This window comes from Trachypithecus francoisi, unplaced genomic scaffold (genome assembly GCF_009764315.1).
Source record: "Trachypithecus francoisi isolate TF-2019V2 unplaced genomic scaffold, Tfra_2.0 Lachesis_group20, whole genome shotgun sequence".
Lineage (NCBI taxonomy): Eukaryota > Metazoa > Chordata > Mammalia > Primates > Cercopithecidae > Trachypithecus > Trachypithecus francoisi.
This window is the reverse complement of record NW_022681466.1, coordinates 21539936-21562190: the sequence shown is the minus strand read 5'-3', so window position 1 is coordinate 21562190 and position 22255 is coordinate 21539936. Positions and strand designations below refer to the sequence as shown.

Genomic DNA, 22255 nt, shown 5'->3' with positions numbered 1-22255 from the left:
AACGCTGGTGGGCTTGGCCCCAAGGGCTAGAGAACTGGGGAATAAACAAATTGGGCCCAGCCTGGCAGGGAGTGGGTAGGTGAAGATAGGGAACATGGCAAGGCAGGCAGGCTGCTCTTCCAGTCCGCTCTTCTGGGAGGAAGGGGACAGGAGTGTGTTCCTTGGAGCAAGAGGCCTGAGACTGCCCTCGCTGGGGTCTGAAGGTGAGCACAGACGCACCGACTCAGCTGGGCCCTGGATGAAGATGGAGAGGACTCACCCCGTGTTTCACCGTTTTGGCAGCATGTGCAGCTTTCTTCTTCGTGTCGTATGGCGTGAGGATGTCAATGATGGCCATGAAATACACCTCCTTCTTGGGGGAACCTGGAGGGACATGGAGAGCAGGGAAGGAGGAAGAGCGGGCAGGAGAAGGGCAGAAAGCAGCTGGGCACTGCTACAACCCCCAGACACAAGGCTTATCATGTTGGGGCTGAGAAAAGGACCAGTGGAGTCCTTTCCAGCTTTCATAGCTCTTATCTTAGTGGATCTTCACAGTCACTCTGAGGGGCTGACAGGACAGTGAGAATAAAGCTTGGTTCATCCCATGAACCAGAGCAGAACCATTCCTCAGTCAGCCAGGACAAGCAGGGAAGCATAGGAAAGCCTGGCAGAGAAGGAGCCCCAGGGCCCCAGGTTGAGGTGGCGACCCTGGAGGGTCTGGAGGCAGAAAGAGGTCAAAGGCAGCAATGAATGAGGTGGAGGCCCAGATGCCCCTAGAAGGATCTAAACAATGAGCTGAGGGGTTAGGATGAGGGCAGGGCTGTGCAGGGCAGGCACAGGTTCTGACTTACTTTCATGGCTTTTCATGGCATAGACATCAACAGAGGGGTCGAATTCCCCAGGACCAAAGAACCGAGGAAAGCTGAGGAGGTTGCCAGGGCTGTCGGGAGGTGTGCCATAGGAGCAGAGTAGGTTGCCGCCCACCCCATCATTCTCACACTCCTCATCCTCTGCCCGCTCCTCCACCTCCATCTCTTCCTGCTCTGCCCGGTCCACGTCATGGATGCCCACCAGCAGGCTGTAGTCCATGATTTTCAGCTGTGCCAAGAACTAGGAAGGCCAAGGACGGAAAGATGGAAGGAAGAAGAGGTTACACAGGACATCCCAGTGACATCCAGAAAGGGGGAAATGGCATTCAACTCAATTCTACAGAGTTTTGAAATTCAACAGAGAGTAAGGCATCAGAGCACCTGCCCTCAGCGAGCTCTCTAAGTCTAGTGGGGAAGACAGTCACTCAGCAGGGGAAAGGCAGGAGGTCGAGGCTGCTGTGAGTTGCGATCACACCACTGCACTTTAGCTGGGTAACAGAGCGAGACTGTCTTAAAAAAAAAAATCAAGGAGCTGTGGGAGTTTACAGTGAGGGGTGAGCAAGACCCTCCCTGAAGAAAGGAGTTGAGGCCAAGGCTGAAGGATGAAGAGGAGTCAGTGAGGCAAGTGCTGCAGGTTAAAGATAAAATGAGCGCTGCAGGAAGAGGGAACAGCCCATGACGGTTTGGGATCAAGAGAGGCCATGGTGGCTGGGCACGGTGGCTCATGCCTGCAATCCCAGCACTTTGGGAGGCCAATTAGGGAGAATCACTTGAGGCCAGGAGTTTGAGACCAGCCTCAGCAATGTGGTGAGATCCCATCTCTACAAAAAACTTTTAAAATTAGCTGGGTGTGGCCGGGTGTGGTGGCTCACGCCTGTAATCCCAGCACTTTGGGAGGCCGAGACGGGTGGATCACGAGGTCAGGAGATTGAACACCCTGGCTAATACAGTGAAACCCTGTCTCTACTAAAAATACAAAAAATTAGCTGGGCATGGTGGCAGGTGCCTGTAGTCCCAGCTACTCGGGAGGCTGAGGCAGGAGAATGGTGTGAACCTGGCAAGTGGAGCTTGCTGTGAGCCAGGATCACGTCACTGCACCCCAGCCTGGGGGCCACAGTGATACTCCGTCTCAAATAAAACAAAAAACAAAAAACAAAAAAATTAGCTTGGCGTGGCAGTGCACACCTGTGGTCCTACTTACTTGGGAGGCTGAAGTGGGATCGCTTGAGTCCAGATATTTGAGGCTGCAGTAAGCTATGACGGTGCTACTGCACTCAAACCTGGGGAACAGAGTGAGACCCTGTCTCTTGTTAAAAAAAAAGAGGACATGGCCAAGTTTGAGGAAAGAAATAATGAAATGATATACTATGGAAGAGGCTGGAGAGATGGATGCAACACAGCAATATATTTCTGATCACAAATTTCAACCCATTACAACTCCTAAACCCAATGTAGTGGGCTGGAACTAGGATTTCTTTAAATTAAATACAGTAGTCCACCCTTATCCACAATGGCTTCAGTTACCTGTGGTCAACCACAGTCCAAAAATATTAAATGGAAAATTCCAGCAATAATTCGTAAGTTTTTTTTTTTTTTTTTTTGAGACGGAGTCTCGCTCTGTCGCCCAGGCTGGAGTGCAGTGGCCGGATCTCGGCTCACTGCAAGCTCCGCCTCCCGGGTTTACGCCATTCTCCTGCCTCAGCCTCCTGAATAGCTGGGACTACAGGCGCCCGCCACCTCGCCCGGCTAGTTTTTTGTATTTTTTAGTAGAGACAGGGTTTCACCGTGTTAGCCAGCATGGTCTCGATCTCCTGACCTCGTGATCCGCCCATCTCGGCCTCCCAAAGTGCTGGGATTACAGGCTTGAGCCACCGCGCCTGGCCAATAATTCATAAGTTTTTAAATAGTGCACCATTCTGAGTAGTGTGATAAAATCTAGCTATGTTCTGTTCAGTGCTGACCAGGATGCAGATTATCCCTTTGTCCAGTGTATCCACACTGTACACACTAATGTCCCATTAGTCTTTCAGTAGCTGTCAGTAGCTATCTTGGTTATCAGTTCACTATAGTTGTATCACAGTGCTTGTATTCAAGTAACCCATATTTGACTTCATTATGACCCCAAAGAGCAAGAGTAGTGATGTTGGCAATTCAGATATGCCAAAGAGAAGCCATAAAGTGCTTTCTTTTTTTGAGAAAAAGTCTTGCTCTGTCACCCAGGCTAGAGTACAGTGGTGCAATCTCGGCTCATTGCAACCTCGACCTCCCAAGTTCAAGTGATTTTCCTGCCTCAGCTTCCTGAGTAGCTGGGACTACAGGCGTGCATCACCACCACACTCAGCTAATTTTTGTATTTTTAGTAGCGACACAGTTTCATCACGTTGGCCAGGCTGGTCTCAAGCTCCTGACCTCAAGTGATCCACCTGCCTCAGCCTCCCAAAGTGCTGGGATTACAGGTGTGAGCCACTGCACCTGGCCAGCTTTAAGTGAAAAGGTGAAAGCTCTTGACTTAAAAAGAAAATAAATTGCATGCTGAGGTTGCTAAGATCTCCTGTAAGAACAAATCTTCTATCCGTGAAATTGTGAAAAAGGAAAAAAATTCATGCACCGTATATATAGGGCTCAGTACTATCTGTGGCTTCAGGCGTCCACTGGGGATCTTGGAACATGTCCCCTGCTGATAAAGGGGGACTACGGTATAATAAAACAGAATAAAAATATCAGAATACAAGATAGAAAATAAAGGTAGACAGTGTTTTAGTTGTATGTATCCATTGGGTTGCAAGGTAAAATATACTTCTAACTGGCCTCAGAGACAAAGTCTGAAAAAACAATGTCATTGACTTCTTTATTAGCCCAGGTAAAAATAGAAAAAAAAGGAAGAGGGAACACAAAACCACACAAGAATGGCAGCCACAACCAACCAATATTCTCAACCCATTCCCCAAAGGTCGGAAGAGGCTGTGTGGTGCAGGAGAAAGTTCTGGGGCCCTCCCCCTAGCATCATGTGACTCCCCTTGCCAAGCCTCAGTTTTCTCATCTGTTTAATGGGTGCTGTGAGTAGGGTGGTGGTTCAAGTCTTTTATCTAGGATTTCCAGACAAAGTGTGGAATGATACAGGATGGAAATGGCCAGCTGGCATTCCAGTTTAGCTAATAAAGAGGCAGGAGTGCAGTCACCATCACACAGTGGTCACTAGGAGACTGCCAGACCGACCACCGTGTTAGGCCCTAACAGAGAACTAGGAGGAGAATCACCATGGAAGCAGAGTGGCTCTATGCACAGGCCCAGAACACAACTTAAAGCACAAGGAGCCCTAAAGATGGGAGCCCAGCAGGATCTCCTTGGAAGAGGAAGGGCGGGAGGGACACCACTCTGAACACTTCTAGACAAAGCCTTCTTAAGGCCCAGGGAGAAGGGGCCAGGGTCCCAGGAAAAAGAGGGTCCATGCACCATGCCCTCCACCCACCTGAGAACATTTATAAAGCAATAGGCATTGAAAATAAATGCACTGAGTAAACTGCATTAAATTCTTCTTAGAACGACAGTAGGGGGAGGTAGAAAAGGGAGAAGGAGAAAGACTCAGGACAAATAATGTCAGATGATGAAAGATAGAATAAAGAAAGAACATAGTTAGGGGTGACTAAGGAAATGCTTCCTAGCAATACGAAGTTTATGACACCCATGTTCAGAGTAGCATTATTCCCAACAGCTACAAGGTGGAAGCAACCTAAGTGTGATGGCTAATTGTATATGCCAGCTGGACTGGGCCTGAGTGCCCAGACACTTGGTCAAGCATTATTCTGAGTGCGTCTGTGACGGTTTCTGGGTGAAATGAGCATAGAACTGGTGGACTGAGTAAAGCAGATGGCCCTCCCCAGTTTGGAGGGGCATCATCCAATCAGCAGGCGGCTTGAAAAAAAAGGGTGACCCTCCTGTGAGGAAGAGGGAACCTCTTCTGCCTGGCAGCTTGATGGCCTGTAGAGTAAAACCACACCACCAGCTCTCCTGGGCCTCCGGCTTGCTGACTGCAGATCTCGTTGGTCTCCATAATCCCATGAACCAATTCCTTAAAATAAATCTCTTGGGGCCAGGCGTGGTGGCTCACGCCTGTAATCCCAGCGCTTTGGGAGGCTGAGGAGGGCAGATCACGAGGTCAGGAGATCAAGATCATCCTGGTTAACACGGTGAAACCCGGTTTCTACTAAAAATACAAAAAAAAAAAAACTAGCCGTGCGTGGTGGTGGGCACCTGTAGTCCCAGCTACTCAGGAGGCTGAGGTGGGAGAATGGCGCGTGAAGCTTGCAGTGAGGTGGAGCTTGCAGTGAGCCAAGATCGTGCCACTGCACTCCAGTCTGGGCAACACAGCAAGACTCTGTCTCAAAGATAAATAAATAAATAAAATAAAAAATAAATATCTTGGTATAAAGAGATTTACAAAACATTCTATGTGTTTTGTTTCTCTGGAGAACCCCAACTGATATAACAAGGGTCCATTAACTGATGAATAAACAGAATGTAATACATTCAAACAATGGAATATTAATCAGGTGTGTGTGTGTGTGTGTGTGTGTGTGTGTGTGTGTGTGTTTTGAGATGAGGTCTCATTCTGTCGCCCAGGCTAGAGTGCAGTGGTGCACACCTTGGCTCACTGCAAGCCCCATCTCCTGGGTTCATGCCATTCTCCTGCCTCAGCCTTCAGAGTAGCTGGGACCACAGGTGCCCACCACCACGCCTGGCTAATTTTCTTTTTGTATTTTTAGTAGATACGAGGTTTCACCATGTTAGCCAGGATGGTCTCGATCTCCTGACCTCGTGATCCGCCCGCCTTGGCCTCCCAAAGTGCTGGGATTACAGGCGTGAGCCACCGCGCCTGGCCTGTTTGCTTCCTCTTATGTGAAATTCTTAGAGTAGTCAACTTCACCGGGGCAGAAAATAGAATACTGATTGCCAGGGGTTAGGGAGGGGAACTGGGAATTAGTGTTCAATGGGTATAGCGTTTCAGCTGGGGAAGATAAAGTTCAGAGATGAATGGTAGTGCTGGTTGAATAACCATGTGAATATACTTCATGCCACTCATACTTCATTCCACTCATACTTCAAAATGGCTAACATGCACCTATAGTCCCAGCTACTTGGGAGGCTGAGGCAGGAGAATCACCTGAACCCAGGAGGTGGAGGTTGCAGTGAGCCGAGATCATGCCACTTCACTCCAGCATGGGGACAGAGTGAAAATCTCCCCCCCCAAAAAAATACACCTATTATTATATGTATTTTACCACAATTAAAAAAAAAAACAAAAAACTTTTTTTCCCAAGTTTGTTTGTAGGGTTTGGTTTTAACGAGCAGCCTCTCAATTTATCAAAAGAGAAGAAGACACTGAGTTATCAAGTGGTCCAGGTAACATTCTCCCTATTGAGCACCTGTCCTCCCCAGACTACAAACAGAAGTTTGCTGGATAAGTGGAGAATCAGAGCTAGAGCCAGAGAAGAACCTGGTTGGTGGATTTTTGTTTTCTGAAACAGAGTCTTGCTCTGTCACCCAGGCTGGAGTGCAGTGGCACGATCATGGTTCATGCTGCCTTGATCTGCTAGGTTCCAGTGATCCTCCCACCTCATCCTTCCAAGGTGCTGGGATTACAAGCATGAGCAGCCATGCTTAGCCAACTTTTTTGGTTTTTGTTTCGAGACAATGTCTCACTCTGTTGCCCAGGCTGGAGTGTAGTGGTGAGACCACAGCTCACTGCAGCCTCATCTCCCGGGCTCAATCCTTTCACCTCAGCCTCCCAAGTAGCTGGGACTACAGGTGTGTGCCCCTGCCCCTGGCTAAATATTTTAATTTTTTTTTTTTTTTGAGACGGAGTCTCGCTCTGTCGCCCAGGCTGGAGTGCAGTGGCCAGATCTCAGCTCACTGCAAGCTCCGCCTCCCAGGTTTACACCATTCTCCTGCCTCAACCTCTTGAGTAACTGGGACTACAGGTGCCCGCCACATTGCCCGGCTAGATTTTTTGTATTTGTTTAGTAGAGAAGGGGTTTCACTGTGTTAGCCAGGATGGTCTTGATCTCCTGACCTCGTGATCCACCCATCTCGGCCTCCCAAAGTGCTAGGATTACAGGCTTGAGCCACCGCGCCCCACCAATGTTTTAATTTTTAGTAGAGATGAGGTCTTGCTATGTTGTCTAGGCTGGTACTGAATTGCTGAGCTAAAGTGATCCTCCCACCTCAGCCTCCCAAAATGTTGGGGTTACAGGATCTTAAGAGCTGGGTTCCTACAGCTCTGATGGCCAGATGCCCTCTCCATTGTAGGGACAACAGCAGAAGGGAGTTTGGAAAAGGTGTTGGAATGAATTAGTGAAAAGGGAAAAGCATTCTAAACTAAATTACAAAGGTACTACTGGCGCCAGCTATGTTCCATCAGGTGGAATGATCATTTGCACTTGCTTTAGGTGCCCATAAGTGCCCACACTGCTCAAATCACCACCCTTCCTTTTGTCTATACTCCTGGAAAGTAGTGAATTCCATTCTTCTTAAGGTTTAAAAGGCTCCTACTCTAGGTAAGAAGGAGCCCTGCAAGTGAAAATGAAGGTTAGTAAGTACCTCAACATCCCGCTTCAGTTTCTCCAGGAAGTTCTTTTTACTCTCCTCTCCCACGTGCAGCTTCTGCCCTTCATTGAGGAAGTCATTGTCTTTGAATGTTGGCAAGTCCTTGGCCTAGGTGAGCAACAGCAGTTAGGCTGGGTAAGCCTGATTCATTCACCCCAGGGACACCCAACTGTTCTGCTGGGAGCAACTGTACAGAAAGCGGAAAGGTTTTCAGTGTACTGACACTCAACCTGTTAAATCAACAGTGCAGGAGCCTCCAGTCCCCAGCTTTGGGCAGGCAGGGAGGGCAAATACATGAAAGATGAGGAACGACTAAAGGATTCTTTCCTCTTGAGCATGGACCAGCTCAGGGCTCAGGCAGCCAGTAACTGACTCAGGCTAGACTATGAGATGGAAATGTCTCCCATCCCAGCAGGACTATGAAGAACCTAGTGAGGGCAGAGGTAAAAGACCACAGACCAAGGTTTAGGCCTAGCGTTAAGGACAGGCAGGTGATTGGTGACACAGGGCATTTCATGTTGACAGATGGTATGTCTGGGAGCTTGGCTAGGGGCTGGGGTGGGCGAAGGACAGGATGGCTGACAGGAGTTGTTTCTGACTCTGAGCAACCCTTCCACTCCTGCTCAGCACCAGCGTACCTTCTCCTTGTCGCTCGCTTCTCTGGCAACCGTAGAACCCTGAAAGGAGAAGAGCCATCAGGGGAAGTCCAGCTGAGGCAAAGTTGACTGCATGAGCAAATATGGGAGAGCCAGCAGGTGAACTCAAGTAGGCTGATTAGAGTTCTAGAGGGGCCAGGAGGCAGCACCTTGTTCATTTACTGTGTCAAGCCCACTTATAGAGCTCTACGTGCAATATACTTGTTATGTGCTCAGCAAACAAGACTGCACTGGAGAAGCTCAGTCCCTGCCTTTAAGACACTTTCCTTCTAACAGGGGAGACAGATATTCAGCAGTGGTTCCACAGTCATTAGCTCATTCACTACCACGGTGCTCAGTGGTACAGGGAGGAGACAGTACACTCTGAAAGCACACACCACAGGGGCCTGGCCTGTGGAGGGACAGTGGCCAGGGCCTACCTACTTCCTGGAAGTAGTATTTGGGCTGAGCTCAGAAGGGTAAGGAGGAAGCAATTAGGTTGGGGAAGGAGGAGGTGGACAGAGAGGAGACTATTCCAGACAGCAGGTGTGAAATCCTGGGAAGAGGAGCACAGGCACTGCAGGAACGCAGAGGACACCAGCACAGCTGCAGCACAGACGAAAGGGATGGCGGCATAAGTTGACAGAAGTCAGAAGCCAGGTTCAAGAATACGGAGCACCCTAGTTCACAGCCACAAGTGTGTCCTTCTCAGCATCTAGAGATGCACTTGTGCTGGCAGTCCATGGGGGCCTGATGGATGCTAAAGTGCGTGCGTCAGCACAGCCTCCCTCGCTGTGCACATTCCACAGACAGGAACATCAACTGCTGCATAAATATGGCGCATTTAAGGTTTAAATAATCTCCTGTTACTGTCATCTGGACTTCAAACAGCCTTTGGTCCACAAGAATCAGGCATATCCACTCCAGAGTTCCCTGTCCATGCCAACACATAGGCTTCCGGCTTTCCCAATTACATGGAAGTTGGAGTAGTGGCCCCTCTGGAGCTCAGACAGCAGGGAGGCACAGCTCCAGCAAACACAGAGCCCTTTACCTTGAGGTCATACTTGCGATGTACAGTGAGCCGATGACTGAACACGTTCCTGGTAACCACCATGTAGGTTTCCACACCATCCACGGTCAGGCGGTACATGCCCAGGAACTGTGGCAAAAGGGTGTTGCCATGACACTCCACTATGAACTAGAATGGAAAGGAAGAAGAGAGAAAAGACTAAGGAACAGGCAGTGCCAGGGATGGATAGGGCTCACCGCAGACTAAAATGCTCCCTGGCTCCCTGGAATTCCAGCCTCTAGACCAGTAGTTCTCCAGCTGGGTTCTATGAAGCAATAGGGGTTTCTCAGGCTTAAAACAGGCAACAGCCACCTCCAGCCTCCTGCTGGCATGGCAGAGAGAAAGGCGATCTGAGCAGGCGGCTCAGAGCCCCTGTGGGTTCATATTATTAGTATCTCACCTAAGATTTTGTTTAAAATAGGATTCTACCACAGGAAAATCCCTGATCCACACCTTGCATCTCTTCTGCCAGCCTGATATGGGAAAGCCACAGGGAAGAGACAAGGCCCACCAGGGATCCAGCCATCTGGGAGAAGAGAACGGCTCCACATCCAAAGCTCTTATCCACGCCATGCCCCAGGGTTTCTGCCATAACTCCCGAAACACCAGAAGTTCCCTTTAGCCCTTGTCAGGTGCCCCAGAAATGAAGACTCAAGCAGGCTGAGGACAGACACACAGATGGTGCCACGGGACTCCCTGCCTTCCTCATGGACAGGTTCCAGATGAGTGGAGAGATGGGACAGGAAAAGAAACAAGCCTGCCGAGCCGAGGGGCCCTCTTTCAGAAGAAACGGGTGCCAGAGCGTGAACAGTTTCCAGCTGGGGCTCAGTTAGCAATGAGCCTTCACGGCTCCTTCTTCCCTTTTTAAATTAGGCATTCAGCTCACAGAAACACGGTTGCAGAAGAGTCCCACTGCTTGGTGATCAGAAGCAGCTGCCATTACCAGAGAGGACCAACCCCTCCCTAAGAAGCTCCCCCGGGGCTCTCTTCTCCCTCTTCCAACCCATCCTCTGCAGCCCAGGCTTGGGACTCACCATACCTGGTGGTATTTCTTTAAGATGTTGTGCATCTCCGCCACGTCCTCGCTGGACACAGTCTTGATGACAAAGCGCCGGTCGTAGGTGGTGAGGAAACGCGTGCCACACCGGCCCTGGCTGTCACTGTTGATGGGGGCGCTGCGCGTCACTGAATTCTGATAATCGAAACAAAAGCAGGCTGGGCTTGCCAGGGGAACAGAATTCTTTCACTGAGTCTTCCCTCAGGGGCTGGACTGCTTGAGTGCCAACAACACGGAGATAGAGGGACTCCCAGATGGGAGTTTACCCGCCGCTTTTCTCACAGTGTTCACATCCCTTCCTAAGTCTTCCTCCAAAGTGACAAGAATTGTTCCTTACCACGTGCCCTTCATCCCAGTCTAGGATGGGAAGAGGACTGACTGTGAAGGTTTCCATCCTGATCCCAGAGAGCTCTCCTACTAAAATTCTGCCTCTGATGGAGGGGGCTGAGTCTAATCTGGACTCTCACACGCACTACGACCTTGGGTGAGACATTTAACATCTCTACCCCTGCATCTCCTCATCGGGAACACAAAGACACAAACTGAGCTGATTCTCCCAGTCTCTCGGGGGTGGCAAAGATGAAGCTTAGGAAATACTGTCTTCAAGGGGTCTAGCACAAAGAAGCAATGCCCATTGGTCTCTTGTCCGTGGATCTACCCTAATGCTGAAAAACCTTCCCCAAAGCAGACAGCTGATCCTCATCTCCAAGCCTGACACCTTTCCCCTTGCCTCAACCTCCTGCTTGTCTATGCAGGGCTGGGAGGCAGTTTTGGGGAGCTTTCCTGGTTGTATCCTTGCTCCTCCTCAAGGCCCTATTCCCATTAGGATCAGAGAACAGTAGAAGCCTTAAGAGGGAGGGTGTGGGAAGGTGTGAGTCAACCAAAGGGATAGGGAGGCAAGGCTGAGGGGAGATCCCAAATGTCCCTGTTCCCAAGAAAACATACATGGGGATCATATCACAGAAATGTCTCCTCTCCAAGTCCTTTCCCCATCTCTTAATGAGGATCCTGTTATTATTATCATTTGTGTAGAGACAGAGTCTCACTCTGTCACCCAAGCTGGAGTACAGTGGTGAGATCTCAGCTCACTGCATCCTCTATCTCCTGGGCTCAAGTGATCCTCCCGCCTCAGCCTACCAAGTAGCTGGGACTACAGGTGTACACCACCATGCCTGGCTTATTTTTTTTTTTTTTTTTGAGACGGAGTCTCGCTCTGTTGCCCAGGCTGGAGTGCAGTGGCCAGATCTCAGCTCACTGCAAGCTCTGCCTACCGGGTTTACGCCATTCTCCTGCCTCAGCCTCCCGAGTAGCTGGGATTACAGGCGCCCGCCACGTCACCTGGCTAGTTTTTTGTATTTTTTAGTAGAGACGGGGTTTCACCGGGTTAGCCAGGATGGTCTCGATCTCCTGACCTCGTGATCCGCCCGTCTTGGCCTCCCAAAGTGCTGGGATTACAGGCTTGAGTCACCACGCCCGGCCGCCTGGCTTATTTTTGTAGTTTTTGTAGAGATGGGGTTTTGCCATGTTGCCCAGGCTGGTCTAGAACTCCTGAACTCAAGCAATCCTTCCTCAGCCTCCCAAAGTGCTAGGATTACAGGTGTGAGCTACCACGCCCAGCCCCCCCCTTTTTTTTTTTTTTGAGACGGAGTCTCGCTGTGTCGCCCAGGCTGGAGTGCAGTGGCGCTATCTCAGCTCACTGCAAGCTCCGCCTCCCGGGTTCCCGCCATTCTCCCGCCTCAGCCTCCGAGTAGCTGGGACTACAGGCGTCCGCCACCGCGCCCAGCTAGTTGTTTTTTGTATTTTTAGTAGAGACGGGGTTTCACCGTGTTAGCCAGGAGGGTCTCGATCTCCTGACCTCGTGATCCACCCGCCTCGGCCTCCCAAAGTGCTGGGATTACAGGCTTGAGCTACCGCGCCCGGCCTCCCTTTTTTTTTTTTTTAAAAGATGGTGTTTTGCTGTCACCCAAACTGGAGTGTAGTGGTGCAATCATAGCTCACTGCAGCCTTGAACTCCTGGGCTCAAGGGATCCTTCAGCCTTGGCCTCCTGAGAAGCTGGGACTATAGGCATGCACCACCATGCCTGGCTGATCAGGACCCTGCTCTTTACTTTCCCCTAATACCTCCTCAGAAAACCCTGGCGGAGGAGTGAGGACCACCTTCACGGGGAAAACTAAAGTCAGAGGTGATAAGCAGCTCGGGGAGTTCCTCAGCAAAGGTGCTAAGGTAGCACCCCAAAAAATAGAGTGTTCCCGTTACAGAAATGTTGAGTAGACTCTGTGACTGAGTGCCTCTTCCTCCCAGCCTGGCCTTTCTACCATAAGACTTATAGGCTGCAAGCCTAGTTGGGAGGTAGAGGCAGCATCTCCTGACTCTCTAAGTGGCTGGCAGTCCAAGAATATAGGGTCCCCTCCCTGGGGACCCTATTTCAGTCTTGAGCATGGGCATGCACTCACAAGGCTATTAGCGGCAAAATGCAGACACTGAGAGGATGTGGTTAGCCCAGGGGAGGCGAAGGAACCCCTCACCAAGGAACAATGGAGGGAAGATGTCTGAGCAACTTGGGGTTGCAACAGTGGCAAGAAGTTTCCAGAAAACCTCCATCCCCAGTCAAGTCATGATTGAGTTCAGGGTTCAATCCTAACAGGGGGCTGTAGGAACCTCCCAGTACCTCTCAGGTGTGGGCATTCCTAGGCATTCAAGCCCCAGGCATCTCCTCCTCCTCTCACAAACCCTCGCCCTCTTCTTCAAGATACTTTTCTTTGCATGCAAGCCCTCCAGAGAGGAGGAGAGAGGGGAGGAGACTCTAACCCAAGGTCCATTCTGCTGCTGTGAACTACTCTGTGAAAGGCGTGGGGTGGGAAGAACTACAGTGTTAGAAAAGGGGCATCCATTCTAGGTTTCACTGTGCTATGGGGAAAAGAGTTTTCCCCATAGATGAATGAAAGTCAGCTATATTTCAGGCCAGGCATGGTGGCTCACGCCTGTAATCTCAGCACTTTGGGAGGCTGAGGCGGGCAGATCATGAAGTCAGGAGTTCGAGACTAGCCTGGCCAACATAGTGAAACCCCATCTCTACTAAAAAAAAAAAAAAAAAAAAAAAAAGCAAAAAATTAGCCAGGCGTGGTGGCAGGCACCTATAATCCCACCTACTTGGCAGGCTGAGGCAGAAAAATCGCTTGAACCCAGGAGGCGGAGGTTGCAGTTAGCCGAGATCGTGCCATTCCATTCCAGTTTGGGCAACAAGAGTAAAATTCCATCTCAAAAAAAAAAAAAAACCAGAAGTCAGCTACATTTCTTTTTTTTTTTTTTTGAGGCAGAGTCTTGCTCTGTCACCCAGACTGGAGCGCAGTGGCGCAATCTCGGCTCACTACAAGCTCCACCTCCTGGGTTCACACCATTCTTCTGCCTCAGCCTCCCGAGTAGCTGGGACTACAGGTGTCCGCCACCACGCCCAGCTTATTTTTTGGTATTTTCAGTAGAGACAGGGTTTCACCATGTTAGCCAGGATGGTCTTGATATCCTGGCCTCGTGATCCGCCTGCCTCGGCCTCCCAAAGTGCTGGGATTACAGGCGTGAGCCACCGTGCCCGGCCAAAGTCAGTTACATTTCTTTTTTTTTTTTTTTTTGAGACGGAGTCTCGCTCTGTCTCCCGGACTGGAGTGCAGTGGCCAGATCTCAGCTCACTGCAAGCTCCGCCTCCCGGGTTTACACCATTCTCCTGCCTCAGCCTCCTGAGTAGCTGGGATTACAGGCGCCCGCTACCTCGCCCGGCTCGTTTTTGTATTTTTAGTAGAGATGGGGTTTCACCGTGTTAGCCAGGATGGTCTCGATCTCCTGACCTCGTGATCCGCCCGCCTCGGCCTCCCAAAGTGCTGGGATTACAGGCTTGAGCCACCGCGCCCGGCCAGTCAGTTACATTTCTTACAGCTATAAAGGTGAAGTAGAAAATTTGCCCACCTTCACCACAAGGCTGTCTGCCAGGGAAGAAGATCCAAGGAGACATGCTAAGAGGAGAAGTGACAGAAACCATGGACTATGAGTCAGATTCTAATGTCCCTGACACTGGGATTGATTCCTCCCAAGAGGTCAATGGCCTCTACAACACTGTCACCCCCTGAAGGGGGCAGTTGCCCTAGCAGGCCAACCCTCCCTCCCACCACCAGGATAGGGCATAAGTTTAGGAGGTGACACTCATACCTGGCAAGAGGTTCACTACCCTTGAACTCTTCCTTTTCTAATCTGTTTTATCTGCTTTAAGAGGCCTCATCTCTCACTGACAACAATTCTCTTTTTCTTTTGAGACTGAGTTTCACTTTTGTCGCCCAGGCTGGAGTGCAATGGCATGATCTCGGCTCGCTGCAATCTCCACCTCCCAGGTTCAAGCGATTCTCCTGCCTCAGCCTTCCAAGTAGCTGGGACTACAGGTGCATATCACCACGCCCGTCTAATTTTGTATTTTTTAGTAGTGACAGGGTTTCACCATGTTGGCCAGGCTGGTCTCAAACTCTTGACCTCAGGTGACCTACCTGCCTTGACCTCCCAAAGTGCTGGGATTACAGGCATGAGCCACCATGTCCCACCCAATTCTGTCTTTGAAGTGAAACTACGAATGAGAAGGGTTCTTCAGCCTAGACTGGGAATGTCAGACTAAAATGAAGGTGCTTCCGCAGACCCCTCTCCCTCCTGCTGCTCTCCCTCCAAGGGAGAGGAACCTGAGTGTGTGCAGCATCCTCAGAAGCATGTCTGAGGCCCTCGCCCTCCAAGGGGCCCCCAAGTGCTGGGGGAGAGACCGCCTGGGCTGGAGCAAGGCATGACACAGAGACACAGCACAAAAACAGCCAACACGTTTTGATTATCTACGTGTCCTGTGGCTTCCTGACCCCATTCCATTCCCTAATACTCTGATGTTGCCAGGAGCCTCCGTACCTGGTAATCCTGATCATCAATCCCAAACCTCTCCCGAAGGTTTCGGAACACCATGGGGCAATACTCCTTAAACTTAAAGCGGCTGGGCAGGTTCTCCCTAGGGAAAAGCAGAGACATGTCTTTGTGAACCGCCCCTTGCTCATCTTAATCCTATTATTATTATTATTTTTTGTAATAGAGACAGAGTCTTGCTATGTTGCCCAGACTGGTCTCGAACTCCTGGTTTCAAGCGATCCTCCCACCTCAGCCTCCCAAAGTGCTGGGATTACAGGCATGAGCCAGCACACCCAGCCTCATCTATATTCTGACTTCAGAACTCCTCAAAGTGTGGTCCACAGATCGCCTGGATCTGAACATCTGCCATACTTAACACATAGGTTTCTAGGCTCTTAGAAACTCTGGAGTTGAGTCGAGAAACAAACACTCCAGGTGATTCTGAGCATGTAAAAGTTTAAAACCTTTACATCTTGTGTTCACTTTGTAAAATTAATCCAGCAGTATATCTGGGATTTGTGCACTTTTCTATGTGTTTGCTGCCCTTCAATAAAACATACATTAAAGAAAAAAACTCTCACCTGCTGGGCCATGAGCCTGAGTGGAGGCTCCACCTCATAAGCACTGTGCTCACTACAGTGGGAAGCTGCATGTGAGCATCTGCTGTGAGGCGAAATCAGCCTGAATGCTGCAGGGAAAAACCTCTCTCATCAGAAGGCCCCTCTCCTCTGGCCATACTCCTGTGGAAGCATCCTGAAGATGGTTACATACAGGAAGCCCTGCCCTGGGCTTCCACTGGGACACAGGAAAAGAGTGCCTGAGTTAAAGAGATCCTCAGTCAATTGAGTGGGACCACAGAGCCCTGTCTGCTGGCTGCTGACACCAATCTCCACCCTCCCACTCCCTCATCAATACAGACTCCCAGGAGGACAGAACATCACCTTGAAATGATGACTCCTACCAATCCTCCATCTTTACAACAGCTATCCTGTTTAGGGACCCCTTTTCAGAAATATGTCCCTCTGACTACTCCAGGATGACAGGCTTTAAGGAAATCAAAAGGAATGTCTTCTTGGAAAGGAAGTGGCCTATCTGCCTTATCTACCCCATCTTCTAGTAAACAATACTAGAATCTAATAAATAGCACAGCACATACAGGGCTGGGCACAGTGGCTCATGCCTGTAATCCCAGCACTTTAGGAGGCCGAGGCAGGTGGATCACCCTGATTGAGGTCAGGAGTTTGAGACCAGCCTGGCCAACATGGTGAAACCCCATCTCTACTAAAAATACAAAAAAATTAGCCGGGCGTGGTGGCGGGTGCCTGTAATTCCAGCTACTCGGGAGCCTGAGGCAAGAGAATCACTTGAACCCAGGAGGCAGAGGTTGTAGTGAGCCGAGATCACGCCACTGCACTCCAGCCTGGGCAACAAGAGCAAAACTCTGTCTCAAAAACAACAACAACAACAAAAACACATACACAGTTGTTGGAAGGACAAAAGGAATAAAATAGAAGAAAATAAGAGATTGGGTTCTCTGCTTTAGACCAAGATATCAAGGAGGTAGCACCTTACCAGAGGCCATGGACCCTGAAGTGGGTAGTAGTGCAATGCCCACTTCCAGAGCCCTGACCTCTGGGTCAGAACAACCTTCTTTCTGGCCTGTTGAGTTGAGGGCTGCCTCTCCCTCCTTAGGTGGCCATTTAACAAGTGGCAGCTATGGAGACAGATGGCTTCTAGAACAAGATGGTATTACTTACTATGGCAGAGGGAGGTCACTAAGGGACGTTCTCAAGTCAATCTTCTCCTCTGGACTAACAGTCTGGGAATGGTGGGGTGACAGAACCCAGCTAGTGAGGTGGTGGGGACTGTGAGACAATGAAGAATAGAACCAGGATTCACATGCAGAAAGGAGAAAGTGTGAGCAGCAAATAGTCCTGGGGTGGTCCACAGAAGGATGGAAAATCCAGGCCCCAAAGGGCTTAAAGCAGGCCCAAAACTGTGCCAGGTGAGGCGGCCGCTAGTGTTTCCAACAATATCTGAGACAACCTTCAGACACTGGTGCTAATCCAAGAAGTAACAACACACAAAAATGGGAAGTGCTACTCTGGGTAGTGTGCCCTCAAGCCCCATGCTCCGCCTGTGGTTCATACACCAGCCAAACAGAAAAGAGCCTGGTGGCATCCCAGGCCAGGAACATGCCTGGCAACCTCCTGCCTCAGACTAAGATCAAGATGGGGCCACTGCTACAGCCTCACACTGGATACCTCAGCTCCAGAGCAGCTCACTTCCACCTGAGCTGGCTCTAGATGAATCACCCTAGGCCCAGCCACGTGCCCCAAGGGACACCAGAGATAGGCTGATAAAGGAATGAGATGACAATACTAGAATGAGAAGCACATAGCGAAGGCATTTTCCTGGCCAGTTTGTCAGCTCTGAGATCCAGGTGCTGCTGTCACACCCTGCCAGGTGCTCCTGCCATGCACGAGGCTTCAGAAGCCTCTGACTTGAGGGAAAGGACTGCCACAAACCTGAGTCCACTCGGTAGACGACTTACTTATTGAAGAGATGATTGTCCACCTTGATCTTGCTGTAGGCTTTGAAGTCATCTGGCATTAGCATGACAGGAACAGGAACATTGCTCAGCTCATTGATCTGAAAAGCAAGGAGAACGTAAGGCTCTCAGCCAGGAGGCCACCTGCCTCGGAGACACTAAGCTACAATGTGGATGTCACAATCTCGCTTAAAGCATGTCCAAGTTTCCCTCTGTTTTTTTGAAACAAAAGCACGTCGATGGGCAACAAGAGTGAGACTCTGTCTCAAAATAAAAAAAAATTAAACACATTAGCCAGGCGTAGTGGTGTACATCTATTGTCCTAGCTACTCAGGAGGCTGAGGTGGGAGGATTGCTTGAGGCCAGGAGTTTGAGGCTGCAGTGAGCTATGATTGCGCCACTGCACTGTGCTCTAGCCTGGGCAAGAGTGAGATCGTGTCTCAAAAGAGAAAATAAAATAAAGCAAGGCCAGTTCCTGATGTCAAGTCCTGCCATACACTAAACTGGGGGAGATGGGGCAGGATGCCTTTCCTCTACTGCAAACAAACCTTCTGTCTTTCATCCCTTCAGGGAGCTGGATCCTGGACAGACAGCTGGCTTTCCATTGGTGCAGAGATGAGGGCAGGTCCTGCCCTTCCCCACATCGAGTTTAGCCAATTAGTGGTCTAATTAACCACAGATGTCCTCTCCCATCACAGCAAAGTATCTGACATCTGACCCTCAACCCAGTTGCCACTAATGCATTCAGGATTTACAGAGGAAACCTTAGTCCCGACTTAATGGACTAGGGGGAGGGGGCACAGCTTTGTGTCTCCCAGACACTTTCCTTGCAAATCCTATTATCTCAATGAGGCCCCAGGTGGCAGTGAGGGGATAACCTAGAGTCACTAGAACTCCTCCAGGAGCATAAATGGGGGAAATGGCATTTAATTGGCTGCCCCTTTTATGTTCCAAACGTTTTTATTTAGAAATGTCAGAGAATGGAGGAAGTTCAAGTTAATGCAGTAACTGGGCTAGGGAACCATACCTTCCTAGAGTTGGGAAAAAACCCAGTTTACTCAAGGAGAAATGAAGGAAGCCATAGGAATGCATGCGTTTGGAGAGGGGTGCTGGGGGCGGGGTAGTTTATAAGTTGACAGTGGAGCAGAGACTCAGTAAACTGCTGGCAAAAACTGGCATAGACACAAGAGTGTATCCTGTATGATCCCATTTATATGAAATTCTACAACAGGTATCTATAATGAAAGAAATGAGATGAGTTGCCTGGCCAGGGGGCGGGGGTTGCTGAGTGTAAAGGGACATGAAAAGTATGATTCTACAGTGACAGAAATGTTTTGTATGTTGTTTGGGGTGATGGTTGCATGAGTATATATATTTGCTGAAATTCATCAAATTATATACTTAAAATACTCACGCTTATTATACATAAATTATTCCTTAATAAAGCTGATTTTTAAATTTCCAGTATCCAGCTCTGTGATACCCTTCATTGGCTAAATCCTCTCAATAGCCAAAAAAATCCCAAAGAGTCATGCCAGTTCCCATTCCAGGGGGTGCTCACAAGAGAATGTGACTGTTAAATCTGTGCCTAGAGGAAACCATTCCACTTCCTTGTTTTTCTGCCAACAGAAACAATTCGTGGTGGCTGCCCATTTCCTTTTTCCTGGCATACCAAGCCTGGCTCTGAGACTTAAAGGGAAAACAGAGACAAAGAGTTCAGTGCTTAGCCGGGTGCGGTGGCTCACGCCTGTAATCCCAACACTTTGGGAGGTCGAGGTGGGTGGATCATGAGGTCAGGAGATCGAGACAATCCTGGCTAACATGGTGAAACCCCGTCTCTACTAAAAATACAAAAAATTAGCCGGGTGTGGTGACGGGCGCCTGTAGTCCCAGCTACTCGAGAGGCTGAGGCAGGAGAATGGCGTGAACCCAGGAGGCGGAGCTTGCAGGGAGCCGAGATTGTGCCACTGCACTCCAGCCTGGGCGACAGAGCGAGACTCCATCTCAAAAAAAAAAAAAAGTTCAAGGCTCTTATGCAGTTCTGCCTTTTCTGGCTCACACCTCCATGACAGAAGAACATCCCATTGGCTCAGAGAGTATGCTTGTAGAGCAAAAAGTTAAAGTGCCTGCTACAAATTGATTCTGGGTTAGTCTAAGATCCAGACTTGCTGTCAAGGCCAGGACATGACACTGGGGGAACTAAAAGAGACTAAAACACTAGCTTGAGAGGAATCAATTGCCTGTTAGCCAAGATAAGTTATTCTAACAGGAACTATTCAGGAATATTCTATTCATTAATTCTCTAAGTCTTGTTCTCACTTCATCTCTATTCTTGATTATATATCCCAATAGCAGGAAATGTTCTTTTTTTTTCCTTCCGAGACAGAGTCTCACTCTGTTGCCCAGACTGCAGTGCAGAGGTGTGATCTTGACTCACTGCAACCTCTGCCACAAGGGCTCAAGCGATCCTCCTGCCTCAGCCTCCCAAGCAACTGGGATTACAAGCAGGCGCCACCATGCCTGGCTAACTTTTGTATTTTTAGTAGAGACATGTTAGCTAGCCTGGTCTCGAATCCCTGACCTCAAGTAATCCACCTGCCTTGGCCTCCCAAAGTGCTGGGATTACAAGCATGAGCCACTGTGCCCAGTCTAGGAATTTTTTTTTTTTTTTTTGAGACCGAGTCTCACTCTGTTGCCCAGGCTGGAGTGCAGTGACAGAATCTCGGTTCACTGCAACCTCTGCCTCGTGGGTTAAAGTGATTCTCCTGCCTCAGTCTCCTGAGTAGCTGGGATTACAGGCACATGTCACCACACCCGGCTAATTTTTTGTCTTTTTAGTAGAGACGGGGTTTCACCATGTCAGTCAGGCTGGTCTCGAACTCCTGACCTCGTGATCCACCCGCCTCAGCCTCCCAAAGTGCTGGGATTACAGCGCGAGCCACCGTGCCTGGCTCAGCCTAGGAAATTTTTAACTCAGCTAATATTGGTGAATAATCCATAGCTCAACTAGGGGAGACTTACCCCTCATTTCTACTAGGCCACATGTAGATGATTCACTGTAGGGATTAGCCATAATATTATTTTAGTTGTGTGAAATTTTATATCCCAGAGTTCTATTTCATTTCAGTTGAACAGTTCCTATTGAAATATCTACTACGTGCTTCATTCTGTTAGGTAAGTGTGTGGGAGAAGGAGAACACAAGGGGAGAAAGTGTTGTACACGCAAAAGAAACAGGAGGCTTATAATCTCATCAGGGAGATGAGAAAATCCCGACACAACTCAAAGTCAAAGCAGTATACAATTAAGTGAGAATCCAGGGTTACAGACATCAAGAACAGCAGAGGCTCAGAGAAGGATGAGGCTAGCATGGTCAGAGGGTCAGGCTCCCAGTCCTGGGAGCCATCAGGCCAGAAATAAGGCACCTAATGCCTCTCCTGGTATTGCACCAAGAGCACTTGACATTGAAAGAATCTACAAGATCATGTTACACTCCTGCTTAGAAATCTTCCATGGCTCATCATCAACCTCAGGGTAAAGTTTTAACTGCTTAGCCTGGCATTCAAGGTCTTTCCTAATCTGGCTCAGACTGCCAATTTTTTTTTTTTTTTTTGAGACGGAGTCTCGCTCTGTTGCCCAGGCTGGAGTGCAGTGGCCGGATCTCAGCTCACTGCAAGCTCCGCCTCCCGGGTTTACGCCATTCTCCTGCCTCAGCCTCCTGAGTAGCTGGGACTACAGGTGCCCGCCACCTCGCCCGGCTAGTTTTTTGTATTTTTTAGTAGAGACGGGGTTTCACCGTGTTAGCCAGGATGGTCTTGATCTCCTGACCTCGTGATCCGCCTGTCTTGGCCTCCCAAAGTGCTGGGGTTACAGGCGTGAGCCACCGCGCCCGGCCTTTTTTTTTTTTTTTGAGATAGAGCTTTGCTCTTGTTGCCCAGGCTAGAGTGCAATGGCACATTCACTGCAACCTCCACCTCCCGCATTCAATCAACTCTCCTGCCTCAGCCTCCTGAGTAGCTAGGATTACAGGGCATGTGCCACCACCACGCCCGGCTAATTTTGTATTTTTAGTAGAGATGGGGTTTCTCCATGTTGGTCAGGCTTGAACTCACAACCTCCGGTGATCCACCTGCCTTGGTCTCCTAAAGGGCTGGGATTACAGGTGTGAGCTACCTCACCCAGCCAGACTGCCAAATTTCTATTCAATTTACTTCTACTCAGTGTATCAAGGCCCTTACTATACGCTAGGAGCTGGGGATACAAAAAAAGACATCTTCAGAGCTGGGCGTGGTGGCTCATGCCTACAATCCCAGCACTTTGGGAGGCCAAAGCAGGTGGATTACCTGAGGCCAGGAGTTCAAGCCCAGCCTGGCCAATATGGTAAAACCCAGTCTCTACTAAAAATATAAAAATTAGTCAGGCATGGTGGCATGTGTCTGTAGTCCCAGCTACTCAGGAAGGTGAGGCAGGATTGCTTGAATCCAGGAGGCAGAGGTTGAAGTGAGGTGAGATTGTGCCACTGCACTCCAGCCTGGGTGACAGAACAAGACTCTGTCTCAAAAAAAAAAAAAAA

General features: G+C 49.5%; 1 protein-coding gene across 3 annotated transcripts in view; it reads right to left on the bottom strand.

The window, feature by feature from the left end:
* Positions 1-22255, bottom strand: part of PIP4K2B (phosphatidylinositol-5-phosphate 4-kinase type 2 beta) — a 37832-nt gene that overhangs the window by 4460 nt on the left and 11117 nt on the right. For 2 of the 3 annotated variants that reach the window (XM_033183238.1, XM_033183235.1), the window contains exons 2-9: positions 17688-17785; positions 15140-15236; positions 10195-10347; positions 9138-9284; positions 8090-8128; positions 7446-7559; positions 831-1089; positions 260-363 (exon numbers count right to left, since the gene is read on the bottom strand). In XM_033183238.1, the coding sequence (XP_033039129.1) occupies positions 260-363; positions 831-1089; positions 7446-7559; positions 8090-8128; positions 9138-9284; positions 10195-10347; positions 15140-15236; positions 17688-17785 (1011 nt within the window). The remainder of the gene's footprint in view (positions 1-259; positions 364-830; positions 1090-7445; positions 7560-8089; positions 8129-9137; positions 9285-10194; positions 10348-15139; positions 15237-17687; positions 17786-22255) is intronic. The other variant, XM_033183237.1, reaches the window with a different exon arrangement.